This window comes from Populus nigra, chromosome 8, assembly GCF_951802175.1.
Source record: "Populus nigra chromosome 8, ddPopNigr1.1, whole genome shotgun sequence".
NCBI classification, from domain to species: domain Eukaryota; kingdom Viridiplantae; phylum Streptophyta; class Magnoliopsida; order Malpighiales; family Salicaceae; genus Populus; species Populus nigra.
This window is the reverse complement of record NC_084859.1, coordinates 10,823,807-10,841,355: the sequence shown is the minus strand read 5'-3', so window position 1 is coordinate 10,841,355 and position 17,549 is coordinate 10,823,807. Positions and strand designations below refer to the sequence as shown.

At 34.0% G+C, this 17,549-nt stretch overlaps 2 protein-coding genes across 2 annotated transcripts; both read left to right on the top strand.

Annotated features, from left to right (window-relative positions):
• Positions 1-1,813: 1,813 nt before the first annotated feature.
• LOC133701772 (E3 ubiquitin-protein ligase HOS1-like) lies at positions 1,814-9,391 on the top strand. The gene is made up of 10 exons (XM_062125855.1): positions 1,814-2,069; positions 3,042-3,432; positions 3,782-3,916; positions 4,036-4,211; positions 4,699-5,100; positions 5,205-5,363; positions 6,050-6,544; positions 7,455-7,592; positions 8,115-8,803; positions 8,981-9,391. The coding sequence occupies exons 1-10, from the start codon at positions 1,965-1,967 to the stop codon at positions 9,150-9,152; spliced, it is 2,862 nt and encodes a 953-aa protein (XP_061981839.1). The 5' UTR covers positions 1,814-1,964; the 3' UTR covers positions 9,153-9,391.
• A 609-nt stretch (positions 9,392-10,000) lies between these two features.
• On the top strand, positions 10,001-14,285 carry LOC133700919 (2-oxoglutarate-Fe(II) type oxidoreductase hxnY-like). The gene is made up of 11 exons (XM_062124650.1): positions 10,001-10,169; positions 10,248-10,440; positions 10,593-10,673; positions 10,865-10,916; positions 11,428-11,549; positions 11,715-11,815; positions 11,960-12,018; positions 12,387-12,443; positions 12,583-12,628; positions 13,348-13,427; positions 14,043-14,285. The coding sequence occupies exons 1-11, from the start codon at positions 10,092-10,094 to the stop codon at positions 14,104-14,106; spliced, it is 933 nt and encodes a 310-aa protein (XP_061980634.1). The 5' UTR covers positions 10,001-10,091; the 3' UTR covers positions 14,107-14,285.
• The last annotated feature ends 3,264 nt before the right edge of the window (positions 14,286-17,549 follow it).

Here is a 17,549-nt window from a genome sequence, read left to right as displayed (position 1 = left end):
GTAGGGGCATTATTGGATTCTAAAACGGAATGTACAAAGTTTTTTTTTTTGGATTTTGTTAAGGAAGCATGTCTGGTTGGCGAAGTTGTTGTTAATTGCAAATGGGAATTGCAGAATGATATAATAAGAGCACAATCATTTAGGATGGCAAATTAGTCATTAATCTATGAGTTAATTATTAGCTTACACTCACCTAATCATGCCATGGCTTCAAATGATGAAAGTTGTAGTCATCATGGCCATGATAAGATCTCCCCCTCTCTCCCTTTCTAGTACAGTTGGAGCCCACTTGAAGGTACTTTTTTTAAAAAAATTGCACAGGTGAATCTATAGAAAGACTCCCCCATCTTGTTATCTTATCAACATCATCATTCCCATTTTGTAAATAATTAGGCTCTTAATGATGATTAGGGCCACACCAGCATCTCTGGTTGGCTGTAGACATGAGGAGGGTCGCCGTGGCGATTAAACAATGCCCTTACTTTGCTGCCTTCCTAGCTAGCATTGTTCCCCATGGCCTTGGAAGCATAAGCTTCCTTTAAGCACTAACGTGGTCTACTTGTCCATTTTTATTCTCATTATTCTTCTGATCTTCTACCTGCCTGTGTATTATTAAATTAACAAGAAGCCGAGACTCCTAAGCTGTCGGGCTGGTCTTTTTGTTCGATAATGCTTTCACATAGGTTAAAAAAGAGAGTAAAATTGCCTAGAAGCCCACTCATATGTTGCACCCATGCCTCTATATAGTGTATACAAAAATCATATGTTATTTTCGTGCACTACAATGATAACAACATCAACGTATTTTCATCGATCGATCTCTCTTTTTTATATAATAGCATAGCGTATTATCTGAAACGTATGCCAGAATTAGATTTTTATACTCCAAATAAAACTTAATTATCAATATTAATGAGCAGAGATAGTCAAACTTGAAAAACCCAGATGATTTCATCAGTCAATCTAACTCAGTCATCCACTCATGAGTTCATCAACTAATCTTCTTGATCGAAAATGATCCGAAGATATGGTTAATTTGATATCCAAAGCATGTCTTTGTCTTACGTTTAAGATTAACCTAATGATTAATAAAATAACCACCAATATTTATGTATCAATTAACCTAATGATTAATAAGATAACCACCTACATTTATGTATCGAACCTCTATCTAAATTCCTTCCCTAGCCATAACATTGGTGGAGGCATTTGTTTCAATATTGTCAAGATTTTCTGTATTTTCTCTTAGTGTTTTCTTTTCCTGTTAGGCGCAGATCGCTTTGGTATCTCAAGCCATCAAACTGTACAATCAATCTGAAAAACATACAGCTTCATTAATGATATTATGCTATCACTTCAGATACAAATAACGTTTACCCAGCGACTTGGTAAAACAAAATCATAACATTTTGATAAACAATAATTAATATGCATTTACCCAGTAACTTGGTAAAATAAAATCACAACGTTTTGATAAACAATAATTAATATGCATTTACCCAGCGACTTGGTAATTTGGGCTTTTTTCCCGAGACCACGGGCTGGGCTAATCATATTGAAATCCTTCCATTAAGAAAATATTTTTTTTGGAGGAGGACAGGTCCAAATAATTAGACCGGCCTCATAACATACGAACTTGCCCATTAGGCTTCAAGACTATAGGCCCATGAAACGAGCGCATAATAGCTGGTGTAAAGTAAAATAATATTACCGTCAATGATTGATTGGTCGAAGAGGCCCAGGTTTTCCACTGGACTTGACCCGGGCTGGGCCCCTCATTTTTGGAAACGAAAACGCACCTCCCTTCCGAACAGAACACCGACAAAATTATTGGCAAAAAAGTTTTAATTATTTCCCTTGCCGTGCCAGTCACCAAGTAGCACAGGAGGAATGGCACCCTTCTCTCCCCTTAAGGTTAATGCTCCTTTACTTCTGTTCCTTTAATCGCGATTCCGGCTGAAAATATGGAGCGAAACCAAATGAACGGTCGTGCTTCACCTTCTAACTCCACCGACTGCGGCGGCACGGCTTCCCCTTTTCAACCTAACTACGGCAGCCGAGCTGTTCAAGTACGTAAAAATCTATTTCTTAATCATTTTGTAAAACCCTAAATGCTGTCGCTAGCTATCATGCTACTGCTGTTTTTTAGGGTTTTAGGATCCTTATTGTCTCATTCACCGTGAGTGACATAATTAACTTAAGTCTTAAGTTTGGTTTAAATTTTGAAGCGGAACTCTTTATTTTGATGGTATTGTTGTTTGAAGTCAATTTAGCCTTTTTATTTAAGCAGCAGCAGCAGCTGCTTGCTATTATGAATCTATCTGCTTATAGTTATTAGTTCATTGGAACGACCTCCCGCGGTAATCTCAAGTATATATGGGATCATCCGATCAGGGTTTTGTCATTTTTGCTGTAGAATGTGGGATTGAGAAAATAGCTGAATATAGGTTTTGAACCATGATTATGAACTGATCTTTCCTTAGTAGGATTAGAGAAAAATAAATAAAAATTCTGATACGTGGTAGTTAATTTGTGTATTTAGATGTATTGATAATACATACAATGAGTAAAAAGCGAAGTTTGTAGTATGATGTAGTTGGGGAGTCAGATTTTTAATGTGTTGCTACTTCATACATTGCGCCTCTAGTTGTTTTTATTTTACTTAATGACCATGCTTCTTGAGACTGGGTTTGATAGCACTCGTCTGAGCTGCTGACAGAGAGGTGATATGCTGGCTGTTTGTGTTGACAAAGCTGGTAAGGTTAGAACCCATTACTCCTTTTCAAAGGAGGTATTGTGGGGACCCAATTTTTCTTTCACGAGCTTCATCTAACTGGTTTTATACCTAACTCATGGTGTATTGAATGTTTGGAGTTAAAGTTCTGTTCTCATCCAATTGTCACCTATCCATACTTGAGGATTCAAGCATTCATGGTTTTGTTTTTTGCACTCAGTACAGGGATACGTCACATCTCGTTCTGTATGTTCATCGTTTACTTGTTTTATGAGGAATTATATCTTGTTGCTGATTCTTATTTCAGGAAGCATTGGAACACTTGGCATCTATTGATTTAATTGAATTATGCAGTGAAGCAAAAGTTGAGCGTTGTCGAGCAACTAGAGATTTGAGAAGTTGTGGGCGCTATGTCCAGTATGTGTTGAACTCATGCAGCCATGCTTCCTTATGCTCTGAGTGTAGTCAGCGGTGTGATATTTGCCCCATTTGTAGAATCCCTATCCCAAAGACTGGAATTAGGCTCCGTCCTCGCCTTTACTATGAGTGCATAGAGTCTGGCCTTGTTTCCAAAAGATGCGATGAAAGATTTCAAGAGAAAGAAGATGCGGACAATGAATTAACTACTGATGTCCAGCGGCTCTATTCTTTATTTGATGTTGCCTTGGAAAATAACTTGGTTTCTTTGATTTGTCACTGTATCCCTTCTCTGCATCCATGTTTAATCGCATTGAAAATTGGTGCATTGGAATGATTTCTAATATTTCTAAATGAAATCTACTCTTAACATTCTTGCAGAGGCAATTCCATAAAATATTATTTCTTCACTTTTGTTCCTTTTTTTCTACATGGAAGCATTTGGACAAACTAAGAAAACTGTAAAAGTGACATTTGAAACATGGACAGCCTAGTACTTCTGGTATTGTGTGATTATCTGGGCATTCATGCTTTATAGAAATGTACTCTCATTTCTGAAGGAAATTGAAAAAAAAAGATAAAGTCTCCCTTTGCTGAAACTTATGAACAGCCTTAACATAAATTTAACAGATGTTACAGATGTTTGTATGGATGAAAGTGCCGTGTCCAGTGATCCTGTCATTGCTTTCTTGTTGGATGAAGTGGTTGTCAAGGATTGGTGCAAGCGCACGTTTAAAAACATCATAGCAGAACTCCAAGGGATATGTATCCTTATTTTTTTTTTTTTTGAAATTTGATATTCTATGGCCTGCTATTACTTTGTGTAACTGCATGTATGTTATTTGGTTGATCGCCTTAGTGTAATATTCTTAACACTTTGTTAGATAACCTTGAAACAGAAGAAATGAAAACTAGGTTGAGTTTACTTCTTAAACTTTCTGTGCATCTGGTTGGAATATCCAATGTCCTTGAAGTTTTGGAATCGTCATTTAAGGATAGTCTTTCAGCACAGCTTCATGACTTGCAGCTCCTTCTAGAGAACATATTAAAGGCGAAGCAGGTTTGGTTGCTTACAGGATTGAGTTGTTAACAGAATGCTACATTCAATTGTTTATAGGCTCTAAACTTCTTTCTTTCTTTCTTTTTTCTGTAGTTCTTGCTTTCCTATATGTTTTTACTCTACAGCACAGAATGTCATCCGGTTCCATCCCTTTTCATTTCCCCTTGCAAATCTTTTGTGATATTCTCTTCTAGTACGTTTAGATCCTATTGTGGACATGATTTTTTAGCTGATTTTTGAAAAGCCCACTAAACAAGAAACTAGCATGGAATTCAAAAATATCCTGCACATTCAAATTTTTAATGCATGTACTTTTATCTCTGACACCGTTGCTGTAATAATGATTTGGACTGTGTGTTCTATTGAACTTGGAATAGCTTGTTCAAGTTCCGCAAGTGTCGTAGAAAAACCACATTTTGCAATATCATGTCTTCTATAGCTGCATGCAATTCATAATCCTTTCTTATCGTTAGTTCTTGATTTTCAGCATATGGAGATTATAGCATGGTGTGTAAGACATCACTTTCTGGAGAATGTCGGATCTCGTTACAGCAATTTATCATCATGGCGTACTGTTGTCCTTGAAAGGAAATCAGCTGCAATTAAGCGTTCATGGCCTGATGTACCAAATCAATCTGCTGAGCCCAGCATGCAGGCTGGTTCCCTGTTCATTGAAGATGCTCTCGCCAATCTTGAAATAGATCAGGGCCATATGCAAGAAAAGGGAGAAGAGTCAGAACTTGCATTATTGCTGAAGGATGGAAGGTTGTTTTTCAGGTCTAAGCTAGAGGGTTTGGCAGTATGCTATCCATTTGAAAATCTCCGAGCTGCTGCTGATGTACTTTTTTTACATGGAAGTTCTGATTTGGTGCTTGCAAAGCAAGCAACTGTATCCTTTATCTATTTTATTTTTCTTAAATATATTTCTGATGATTATATATTCTCATTTTGCTGAGCATTATGTTATCCTTTGTTTTCTTAACATAGAATTAGTTTCTTTATTATCTTTTTGATCGACATTGGGCAATGCCAGATGAAAGTTGGCGACATATTGTAGATGACTTTTCAGCTACATTTGGTATAACCAGGCATTCATTATTGGAATCACTTACTTTCTATCTTCTGGATGATCACACAGAAGCAGCTCTGCAGGTAACGGGATTTCTACCTATTCTGATGCTGAATAGTCGATTAATCTTGTCACCAAGTTTACCTTCGATCAAGGCAATGCATACAACAGTACAAATTTTTGTCAAGCTACATTTTTTGTTAGTAGTTCTTGTTATTTGTATATGAACTATGGAGTCTGAAAGTTTAATGATACAGAAATATAACATGCAAGTGAAATCTTTTAATTTAAGTACTAAAATACATATATTTCTCACTCAATGTGTAGTTAATAATACTGCTTGTCAAGCTAAACGTAACTGAATGAGGTTCTATTTCTAATCCTACTTTGGTCAAAGTTTTTAGTACGTATTCTCCTTAAGTAAAAGATCCAGAGATTTTATTACTAACGGGTAAAAACTCCTTTGTGAGAAAATTATACTCTCTTGAGTATGAAAATATCCTATCTAGATCCATCATTACATTCTTTATTCTATGTTTAAAGTGCTTAGAATTCTTGCATTCTTTATGCTATGCTTAAAGTGCATAAAATTCTTCATATTCAATGTGTTGTGGTGACATATATTCTGTATTTAGGATACTAGGGTATCTGTAGCTACATTTTGAGAATGGCTGTGACACTGTTTCTAATCCTCTCATAATATAGTGAACTCCGTGCTTTCCATGACCTTTTATATGCTGACAGCTGTTCACTGATGTACTTTTCACAGGAAGCTTGCAACCTTCTTCCTGAGATTTCAGGCCCATCAACTCATCCTAAGATTGCTCAAGTGCTATTAGAAAGGAAGAATCCTGAAACAGCACTGATGGTCTTAAGATGGTCTGGGCATGATGGATCTCAAATGGTTTCTCTCAATGATGCTGTTACTGCTGTTCGGATTAGGGTGCAGTGTGCGCTTTTGACTGAAGCATTTATGCATCAGAGAATGCTCTGCACCAAAGTCAGGGAAAATAAGTTCAAGGCTAGACCACCTCGAGATGCTTCTGATGATCTTAAAGGCGAATGCAGGACCTGGGAAAACTGGGTGGAGATACTGGTGAATGAAATTTGTTGTCTTTGTATCAAGAACAATCTGGTAGATCGAATGATATCATTGCCATGGAATTTGGATGAAGAGAAATATCTTCATAAGTGTCTCTTATATTATGCTTTCCATGACCCTTCAACAACTATTGGAAGTCTTCTTGTTGTATTTTATCTCCAGGTAACTTCGAGCACAAATCTTAATAAACTTTGACTCAGGGTTTGAAGAAAATTTGGCTCTTTGATGAATTTACCACTTAAAAAGGGAAAATAAATGAAAAGAAATGTCAAACTGAAATTTTCAATATGTTTAGTTATGTGACTAACTTGGTTAGGTTTCAATATTCCCTAAACTTTCCTTTTTATTCGTGCTTAATTATGATGTTAGGTTGATAGCAATTCTGGGATCAATGATATTTTTGTTTGGTTGAACGGTTGATGTAACGTTAACTGCATGTTTCCTAAGTCATCATATTGCATTCAATTGTGCTGTATAGCCCTAATAATGACACTAGCTCACCAAACTCCATATTAGGTACAGTTCTAAAGTTACCATTTTCCTTTTTTCATGTTCATTTTTAGTTAAAATGCACTCACAGTGAAGTTTTGGTTATAAATTGAAGCAAAATACCTTCTACAGCATATGAAGCAAGCAGAGTCACTTTTGCAAATGATTCGACAAATTCATCTCTGTATCCTTTTAGTTTTTAAAATGAAGACTTTGCAAAAATCAAAATATTTGCTATTGCCCACTATATAATTGCCAATGACCTCCCGTACTAAATTGAACACAGGGGTAAGGTTGAAAATTAATCAAACAATGATGGAGACAAGCCTATATATCTCATCTAATGTTTGATTAAGATGTGGATTTTGAAAACCTGGAATGCTAGTGGTTGGTGTTTTTAACTGTCACCAGAGCAAGACTCCACCGGGACTGCTACATCAAATAATTTGATGTTGAAACTTGTAATCTTGTGAATGATTATATTACAGTTATGTGCTGTTATTTTTATTTAATCAAGTTCTGAATTTCATTTTACTTCTAGATTACTCAATAACTTTCTGTGACATATTTTTCTCTGTTCCAGCGCTACAGATATGTGGAGGCATACCATGTTCATTCCAAACTTCAGGGTGTGGAGCAGGAGTTCATTTCTAAGAATTCTCTCAGTGAAGAAGTTTTATCCAGAATGAGATCAGCTAGTCACCACAGAGGAGAACTTGCTGTAAGTGTTAAAACCTTGTAGAATTTTTGTGTGCATCTTTACCGAAAATGGAGCCTTAAACATGGGGGTGTTATGAATTTTAAGTCTGATTTTCTTTAATCTAATCTCCCAAAATAGAATAGTGATTAACTAATTAACAAGCAAAAAATTAAATCAATCCTGTGGGAAATCTTATGGACTAGGCCCCCCTTCTGATTTGCTTTTGGTCAATTTTTATAAATTGAATTCCAAATGGATTTCAAATCAATACCCTCAAAAAGGTTCCAAACACATGAATTGATTTAACTCTGTGAAGTGAATTCAATTCCAAGAGTTTCAAATAGTCTAAGTTTTTGGGTGCTACAGTGCTGGTCCAACTAGCAGTGCTTAACTGTCAGTAGGTTTCTCAGAGCGAAATCATTGTCTATTGATGCAAGTTAGAGCATCTTTGTTGGAACATCACTTCCTCTGCATTTCATAATAAGTATCTTTGGGAAGAAATTGGATTAAAGTAACTGACCAAACTATACCTTCTTTAAACAGGTTCAATCCATTAAGTTGCTTCCAAAAATTCAACAGGAACAGCTTAAGACTGGAAAATTGTCACCCGAGATCCATAATACCTCTGGTGAAGAAGTTGAAATTCAAGAAAGGGCTGATCTTCCCTTGGCACAAGAGCCAAAGTCAAGCAGTTTATTAATTTCCCTGCCTGCAGATTCTTCTCTGGTTTCTCAGACAAATAATAATGTTACTGTTAAACCAGCAGCTCTTAAAACTCCAACAAGATTTGGTGCATCTATCAAGAGTCCTCACCTGGAAATGGGTAACTGTGACTCTTCATCTGTTCTTCATCAAAGGTTATTTAGAACTCCAGAAAGAACTCAAAAGTATCAAGTTAGTTTCAACAAAAATTTCAAATTTGATGGCATCTCAACTCCTGGAATTCATCAAGATAGTCACATGAAAACCACGCCATTAAAGGAGACCAGCAGAACTTCATTAGAAGTGCTTCCGAACAGCAACCTGCACCACAGTCTATTCGATGAAGTCTCTCCAGAAAGGGAACAAAATGGGTTTCCTAAGCAATTACGAAATACAACTCCTCCATATTCCCATAGGATTACTGCTAATCCAGTGGCTATGACTGGCAGCAACAATGGTCTTCGTAATGATAAAAATGATAGATCTAGGAATAAGGGTTCTATACGTGATCCAAAGGACATAGCTTGGAGGTAAAACAAAATTTCTTTCCCTTTAGCCTCTTCTGTTTTCTTCTAAGGCTTCCTTATGAAATCATTCTAGAGCAAAAAAAAAACCCATTTTAATTGTTAAGAAAAGCTTTTTGTTTGCTTAATGGCAATATAGTGCTCTTATATTCTGTTTGTACTTATGATTCCGTGATATTTCAGTGATAGAGAGGAGTTCATTGTTGATGAAAGGGAGGTAAATGATGGGCTGAGATGGAGAACTGATGAAACTAGTGATGAAGAAGAAGAGCATATTCCAGAGAGAATTGTTGGAGTTGGTTCGTTTGCAGCAACCGCTAGGAGAGTTAGAAGAAGTAGATTTGCTAGAAGATGAACATTGTTTCCTTTCTGTAACCTATAGGTGCCTCTGACATTCTATGGTTGCTTCTCTCTGGATCAGTGACAAGCAGGAAGTGCATGAGCTAGCAGTGAAATGAAGCCATGGATTTTTTTTTTCTTGAGAGGGCTGCACTGCTAAGATTTACTGGTTTCGATGAGAGGTATATAAGCATAATGTATACTGATTTATAGTTTTTGGACATGGAATATGAAATTCAAGCCATCTTTTTTTTCTCCGTTGTGTTGATCAAATATGATTTTTGATTTTCCCCTCTTTTTTGTATCGTGAAGTAATTCAGTTCTTGAACCAGTCTTTTCTTTTCTAGACAGTTTCATTTTCTGTAACTTGTGTTATTGTTATAGTGCTTGATATGAGATTTAAAATCCAATAAAGAAATAAGATAAGCTGACATGAAATGAGTGAATAACAAAAAAAAAAAATTATCAGGGACACACTAGAATTTTATATTTGACACGCCTAATAATATGGTTAAAATCATTTTGTTTTTCAAAATCATTTTGTTGATATTTTTTTAATGATAGTGAATGTATAAAAAACAAAGTTTATATCATCATAATTCATTTTTTCTCACTTTTTTTCTTTTCCTATTTTTACTTTAGTAAGTATTTGGAAATGTGGCTTTTTTTTTAAATAATTTTTTATATTTTTAAATATTTTAATGTTCTGATATTAAAATTATATTAAAAAAAATATTATTTATATATATTTATATATATATATAAAAAAGCTATTATAACACCGAATCAGTTTTCAAAGAAATTGCTAAAAAGGGCTTGGACTTTCACTCTGACCGAACAGAACTCAATACAACAGGCCATCACCACTGACTTCCTTTTTACCGTACAACTACTTTGGCCATCCAAATAAAATGAAATGACACAAAAGGGGGCTTTGGTCAGGCAGACGTGAGAAATGGCAGAAACTGTGAAACTCCCAATCATAGACCTCTCCTCGCCCGATCGCATATCTACAGCCAAGTCAATCCGTCAGGTCTTCATTTCACTCTCTTCTCTCTAACAACTCTTGTTTTCTTTCATGCCATGTTATTTCATTCTCTCTCTCTCACAGGCTTGCGTGGACTATGGCTTCTTTTACCTAGTGAACCATGGAGTGGAAGGACAACTTCTTAGCAAAGTTTTGGAAGAGAGTAAGAAATTTTTCTCCCTCCCCTTGAACGAGAAGATGAAGCTGTCTCGCAAACACCACAGAGGTTACTCTCCATTGTATGCGGAGAATCTTGACCCCCTTTCAAGATCCGAAGGTTTTTTTTCCTCTTCTTTCTTGCTTTTCATTTAAGTACAAAATGTTATTTGACCCTTTTCAATTATTTGAACACGGATTTTTGCTACTTGTTGTGTAGGCAATGTAATAAAAATTAGAACTTGATTGTCTTATTCATAAATCTGGATATAGGTGACTCAAAGGAAAGCTTCTATGTTGGTCCTGTGGAGGGGGATATGGCTCAAACTAATCTTAATCAATGGCCTTCACAAGGTATTTTCTTTCAGACATATCTTTTTCTTTCACTGTTGTTAGAATTTTTTTCCATTACATTTTATCTTATGGTTTGAATCTTACCTTGAAAACCATGGCATACCTTTCCTGAATATTCCTCGTTTGTGTATAAGATGTATGTTGCTACTTTGATCATTACTTAATTTGTTCTTTTGGCTGGGGAATTTCAGAAATATTCCCATCTTGGAGATTGACAATGGAGTCTTACCATAAAAAACTCATGTAAGTCATGATCCTTGTAGTTTTTTATATTGATTGTATGTTTTTAAAGAGTCTTACCATAAAAAAAACTTATGCAAGTCATGATCCTTGTAGTTTTTTACGTTGATTATATGTTTTTAAATGGGTTTGCAAAGCTGAATATTTATGATCTTGGTTGGTTATAGGCTGTCTTTCAATTTGATTTCCTAGTAATTATTTTTGAGTATTTTGAGATTTTATCTGTGGAAAGTGTGGAAGTAGAGGTTTTTAAATTCGACAGAGTCTTGTCCCTTTCATGGAAAATTATTCTCTAGTTAGGAAACTCTAATTTGGTATTTATGTCTTGATTATATATCTCCAGGAAAATCAGCTTAAATTGGCAGTTGTATGTTTGAGCATAGCTATCTTATTGTTGATTATCTGGAGTTTAATCTTCAAGCATGCTCATTAAGTGGTTGTTTGGAAATTTTACTTTAGTAGAAAATAGCAACAAAATACAAAGTCCTCTATGGTGTTACTCCTATTGTTTCAGGTCTGCTGGGAAAAAATTAATCTATTTGATTGCTATGGCTTTAAATCTGGATGAAGATTACTTTGAGAAAGTAGGAGCCTTGGACACACCGAGTGGCTTCCTTCGTCTCTTACATTACCCAGGTATGCTGGCTTAGTTTCCCCCTTTTTTTGGGTAATATACATGTCAGCATTTGTCAGCTTGATGCAAAACTGAAGATAGAGGTGTGGAAAACGTGGTCATGCATTGATAGTTGGCTGGTCCCTTTGATTTCTTATAAAAATCTGGCCACCTAATTGTTATCTCAGGTGAACTGGGGTGTTTTAATGAGCAAATATATGGCGCTTCTGAACATTCAGATTATGGAATGATTACTCTTCTTGTTAGCGATGGTGTTCCAGGACTTCAGGCATGTGCATATTTCTCCGCTTGCTGTTTTTTAAAATCTCAGGGACTTTATTAGTGTTTCATGATGCTTGAATGCTATCCTCACCCTTCAAAGTTTCAAGTGCAAAATATTTGGCCATCTTATCTTGATTTATAATTTTAATAGGTTTGTCGGGAGAAATTTAATCAACCACGGCTGTGGGAAGATGTGCCACACATAAATGGGTGAGTTTGAAGTAGTTGTACTTTATTGAAAGAATAACTGGTGTAAGAAGATGCAGTGTTTTTAGTATGTTCAAACAGAACAATTAACCTTAATAATGATTTAATCCTATGGAAACTCGTGTTTTTTTCTTCTTTGAAATCAATTGAGACATGATGACTTTGATATGATCATATGATTAATGAAATGTGAGCTGTCCAGCTAAGTACACCAGTCTGTGCAATTTTTGCCCCACCATTGTTGTTGAAATGAATTTGTGTTGTGGATTGTTGTTGGAAAACCATAAATCCTATAATCTTAAGCAAACATCTTTATCAGCATTTTACTTGCACGTTCAAATTTACATGACTACATAAATATGAATCTGCAGGGCTTTCATAGTTAACATTGGGGACATGATGGAGAGGTGGACTAATTGTTTGTTCCGGTAATTTACCATTCCTCTAATTTGAGGCATTCAATCTTTACATCTTTCCTTCTTTGGAGAGTTTTATCATATTTTTTAAAAGTTTTTCTGTCCCTCCCTTTGGTGATTTTTGTTTTAATCCTAAATCCATTACATGTAGGTCAACACTGCATAGAGTGATGCCAGTGGGACAAGAACGCTACTCTGTAACCATCTATTCACTTCTCTATTTTTTTGGGTTATCTTTTGTGGACTTATACTTCTAATAGTTTCAACTCTAAATTCTAGTCAAAAGCCTCTTCTTTAGACATGTGAATTATTCATGTTTTTGAACCTGTGTATAGGAGTTTCGATATTGCGATACCAAACTTCTTGTTTACACGCTGACCTGCAGGTTTTGCACATTGGTCAGTTTGGAATTACTTTTATGACAAGTTGAAAAATTACTATATAATCCTATAGGATGGATTAGCTGTTAAATGGTTGCTTGGGGGAAGATTTTATAACGAGAAAGTTGCCAGCTCAACTAGTATATGATACAGTGTAATTCAAAATAGCTTTAAATTGAAACCTTTGCATCATATATAGGGAATGAAAAATAATAGTGGGTGCCTTATAAATCGAATTGTAGTTTATAAATATCTCAGAACTAAAATGCATCCTATATGGTGGAACAGTCCTGAAAGTCATAAAATGGTTCAACATGATAATGGCTATTAAGAGAAATATAAACTCTACTAACATGGTAATGGTGATAAAAAGAAATGCAAATGACTGAAGAAATTACTTCCAAATGTTGTCGAAATTGAACTAAGTGCTTTTTTTATGCCATATGCTAACATATTGATTTTTGATGCATATGCCATGTCTTCTGTGATTGGATTTTTGTTTTGTTGTTGACTCTTTTTGTGATACAATGTGGCAGTTGGCATTCTTCTTAGATCCCAACCCAGATTGTGTTGTGGAATGTTTGGAAAGTTGTTGCAGTCCATCATGCCCTGCAAGGTAAATTAAATCTGTTTTCCTTATAAAGTTTTCTTGTTAGTTCAGTGTTGTTTACCTAGTAATCAATAGTTAGTGTTTACGATTATCTCCATAATAGGGTATTTAATTTTCATCAACAAACTAGCAGTATACATTATGAGAATATCTAACTCATCAAGTTGGCCCTGAAAGAAGCCATACCTTTTCACTTGATAGATTTTACTAGCGGAGTATTCTGTATTTTTTAACCTTAGTGGTTAAGCTAGAAAATACTGCATTCTATTTTTGCTAGCCACTTCGATAAAAGCGCACTGGTATGTCCTTAGTTTCTAATCACTAACGTGAAGTTCTACTGCTTTTACGAGATTCGGGAACTTGCTGAGAATTTTGAAATACTAGTTTGACATGGAGGTTGATTACTTGTTTACAAAGATGTAGTGTATAGAAATTAAACTATGTATAAATGAAGGGAGCTTCGAAAAGGCCTTGAGAATTCTACAAGGTGCTTGGACATTTGCTTTCCAAAATTGCGTACAATGGTGGAAACAAACTCCTGTTTACTCATGTAAAAATAATTATATTATCATTGTTTTGGATCGAAAAATGGAAATAAATTTCTTTTGATTATGTTTGTAGATTCCCCCCCATTCGCAGTGGGGCCTATTTGGAAGAGCGGTTTAAGCTTACATATGGCGAGTAAAAGCGTTGGATGATCAAAGACTGCTCTTGTTGCTCACAAAAGTGTAAGATCATATTGCTCTTAATTGGGATTAACTTGTATCTCACGGTTTTGGTCCTCCACTTGAAAGGCATTTAACGGGGATTTGTCTGTTCATCTGACATCCACTAATGACCAATTTTCTGAAGTTTCAGTTGAAATATTAGTCCAAAAGTTTCTTTGCTTGGAAAAGAAAATATGCTTTAGATGTAAAGGTGACTGCGAAAACCAAAAATAGAACTGAAATTTGGTTGACAGAATGATTGCCCTACCGCTATTTTGCTTAGAAGTAACTAGATATGTTTCCCGCCTGCAGATGAGCAAAATTTTTTTTTTAAAAAAAAGTGTCAGGCTAAAAAAATCTGAGTTATTGGTCTAAGTTGTAATTTAAATAATATAAAAAAATAACAAAAAATAAATTGACAAAAAAACAATAAAAATAAAGATAAAAGGAACTATAGTTAAGTTTATTCATATTATATATAAAAAAAACTCAATGCAAACTCAATAGAAAATTATAAAAAACAAAAAAGGTTACTTAAAGAAAAACATTAGCATAAAAAAATTAAGAAAACTCAGGCGAACTTTTTAGATCTAGTTTAATTTTAAAATCTCGCAACTTGTTAAATTTCGGTTTGATTTTAATTAAGAAGTTTAATTTGTTATTTAATTTAATTTTAAAGAATGAAATTATTTAAAAATATTAATAAAAAACCTTGCAAAAATAAAAATAAAAAACAGTAAAAAAATTAAGGATAAAATTTGAGAGAAAAACTGAAATTTGAAAAAATAAAACTAAAATAATCTAAAAATATAAATAGCAACTAAAAAAATAAGTATGAAATTTGAAAGATTAAAAAATTAAATTTTTTAAAATTCCTGAGCCTTCCTTCTTTTATTTGTGTGGTATTTGAGGTTGGAAAGTTTGATTAGAAGTAAAGGATACTTTACTAAAGAACAATTAAATTGCCATAAAAAAAAGGACTAGGTTATAAGAAATATGAAAATAGAGGAGCTCGGTCTTAATTTTTTTCAAATTAAAGAGTATAGCTAATTATTTCAGTAAAAAAATATAATGGGATGGGATGATTCATTACATTTCTCGGTTGTAGGGATTATTATAGTGATGTGATGAAGGCTTTTGTAATATTTATTTTTTTTCCCTTTAATTTTAATCTCTATATATATATATTTTTATTCACAAATTTATCCTTATTTGGAAGTTTTTTGTTCTTGTATTTTCCAAGAATTTAATCCTTGTAATGGATTTTGTTTCTATAACCATGCCATATTGCCATTACTCTTAATAATGTAATGGTTTTTTTTTCTTTTGTAAACCAAATACAATGCCCCTAGTTAGTCCTATACATGTGACCCAGAAAAAAAATTGCAATAGCTAAATGATGGTGTATAATATCGGTTAGTCATAGACCCTCACTGACCCTCAGTTACTGGGTCTAGTTCTTCATAAAAAGTAAGAAATTCCAAATATTTTGACGAATTCAAAGTGAAAAATGAGGTTGCTTCCTTGGCAAAATTGGGATAAAGTTGAGCTAAAAGATCTCAGTTTAAAATAAATTCATGAGAAAATGAGATTTTTTTAGGATTTATATTAAAGTTTAGAAATTAGTTAATTGATAAATATACATGAACTTGATGTCATGTTCAAGAAAGAGGTTCGAGCACTAATAACCCTGCTAAATAGTGATTTAACATAAATTCTATATTTTGAAACCAAATCAATTTTGAAGCAACTTTATGATAATGGAACCACCCAGCAAAAAAAACATACTATAAATTGAGAAATTCTATATTTTTTCCTTCTGATTCGCAAGGAAAATACATGTGAACAGTCGTGTCGATGCACGACGAGAGAGAAGAAAATTATAAAGACCAAAAGCGAAAGAAGAAGAAATTTGAAGTTAAAGATGGAAGAACATGGGGGGAGGAAAAAAGGTCAAAGAAGGGGGGAAGTTGATAAGGAGAAATTGTCAACTTCCATTCCATTACACGTGTCTTCAGGAGACACGTCAAAATCTAGTAAACCACGTACTTTAGTTTGGGTAGGGGGACCAGAAGAAGCAACACGTATGACAGTGAACCCATGAATTACAAAGAAAGATGGTCAAGCAAGGCAAGCAATCTCTAATAGCTAGCATGTTTATTTTTGTATTTGAGTTTAAAAATATTTTTGAAAATAATTATATTTTTTATTTTAAATTAATTTTTTAGGTGTTTTTAGATTATTTTAATATGTCAATGTTAAAAATAAATCTTAAAAATAAAAAATATTATTTTAATATATTTTAAAAAACAACGAACAGACAAGTTTAAGATTGTCGTTGAATCCACACCGTACAAAACAAAACGAATCATGATTTGATCACATGCACACCCTTCCCTTAAAGTTCACCATAGTTTTCTTTTCATCAGTCTTTTTTTTATCCGTTCAATCCCGCCTGATTATTCCTTTTCCTTTTTCTTTAGACAAGAGCAACACGTATATGTTTTTTATTTTTACGACAAAAGCACTGTTTTTTTTTTAAAAAAAATTAATATTTTTGAATTGTTTTGATTAATATTAAAAATAAAATTTAAAAAATAAAAAATATTTAAAAAACAACTATTATTATAATATCAAATATTTTTTTTATTCTTAAAAGCATCTATTTTATCATCGGCCATGTCTCGGGGATCAAATTTATTCCTAGTGATTTCTTTTAATACAATTTTATTTTTAGATTACGATACATATTGTTTTTTTAAGTATTTTTTATTTTTAAAATTTATTTTTAATATTAACACATAAAAACAATTTAAAAAAAATAATTTCAAATAAAAAAAAATAATTTTAACCAAATAGAATTTTGGCCGGAATGCAGGGGAGGGCCCACTGGTGATAAATTACAAAGAAGCTGGTGGCGGTGGATAAGGGAGGGAGGGGATGGATAAGCAATAGTTAATAGTAATCGTACGATAAGAGATTCGAATCCTAAATAGGGTGCTGTTATACGCTAGAATATGCCGTACCCAAACCCACTTTAATTACACATCCACGTGGGCTCACACCCTCACAACATCTCACCGACTATTCTATTTTGTAATCAGATCACGTGATGCTCTTAACATCGATCCTGATCCGCACACGTGTACCATGCTGTTGCGGAAATTACAACGGAACCTAGTGTGCGGCTCGTGTAAATAATCAGAGGTTATATTTTGAAGGATAAAGGGTTAAATGTTAATGATGGTATCTAAATATAATTTATATTAATAATTATAATAATAATCTGTAAATAAATATTAAAATGAACATAAACTTCAATTTTTTCCTCTCCTAAAAAATTTACCACCTCAACCTAATAAGTTAACATTTAACCTCCATTTAGATGTTAAATGTTAACCCGAACTTTATTTTGGGTGTG

Bases quoted from the DNA above. Each gene is read 5' to 3' on its own strand.
- LOC133701772 (XM_062125855.1), top strand. From the start codon at position 1,965: ATGGAGCGAAACCAAATGAACGGTCGTGCTTCACCTTCTAACTCCACC. The intron at 3,433-3,781 runs GTATCCCTTCTC...TAAATTTAACAG, and splicing joins GGTTTCTTTGATTTGTCACT to ATGTTACAGATGTTTGTATG. The intron at 4,212-4,698 runs GTTTGGTTGCTT...CTTGATTTTCAG, and splicing joins ACATATTAAAGGCGAAGCAG to CATATGGAGATTATAGCATG.
- LOC133700919 (XM_062124650.1), top strand. From the start codon at position 10,092: ATGGCAGAAACTGTGAAACTCCCAATCATAGACCTCTCCTCGCCCGAT. The intron at 12,019-12,386 runs GTGAGTTTGAAG...ATGAATCTGCAG, and splicing joins GATGTGCCACACATAAATGG to GGCTTTCATAGTTAACATTG. The intron at 13,428-14,042 runs GTAAATTAAATC...TTATGTTTGTAG, and splicing joins AGTCCATCATGCCCTGCAAG to ATTCCCCCCCATTCGCAGTG.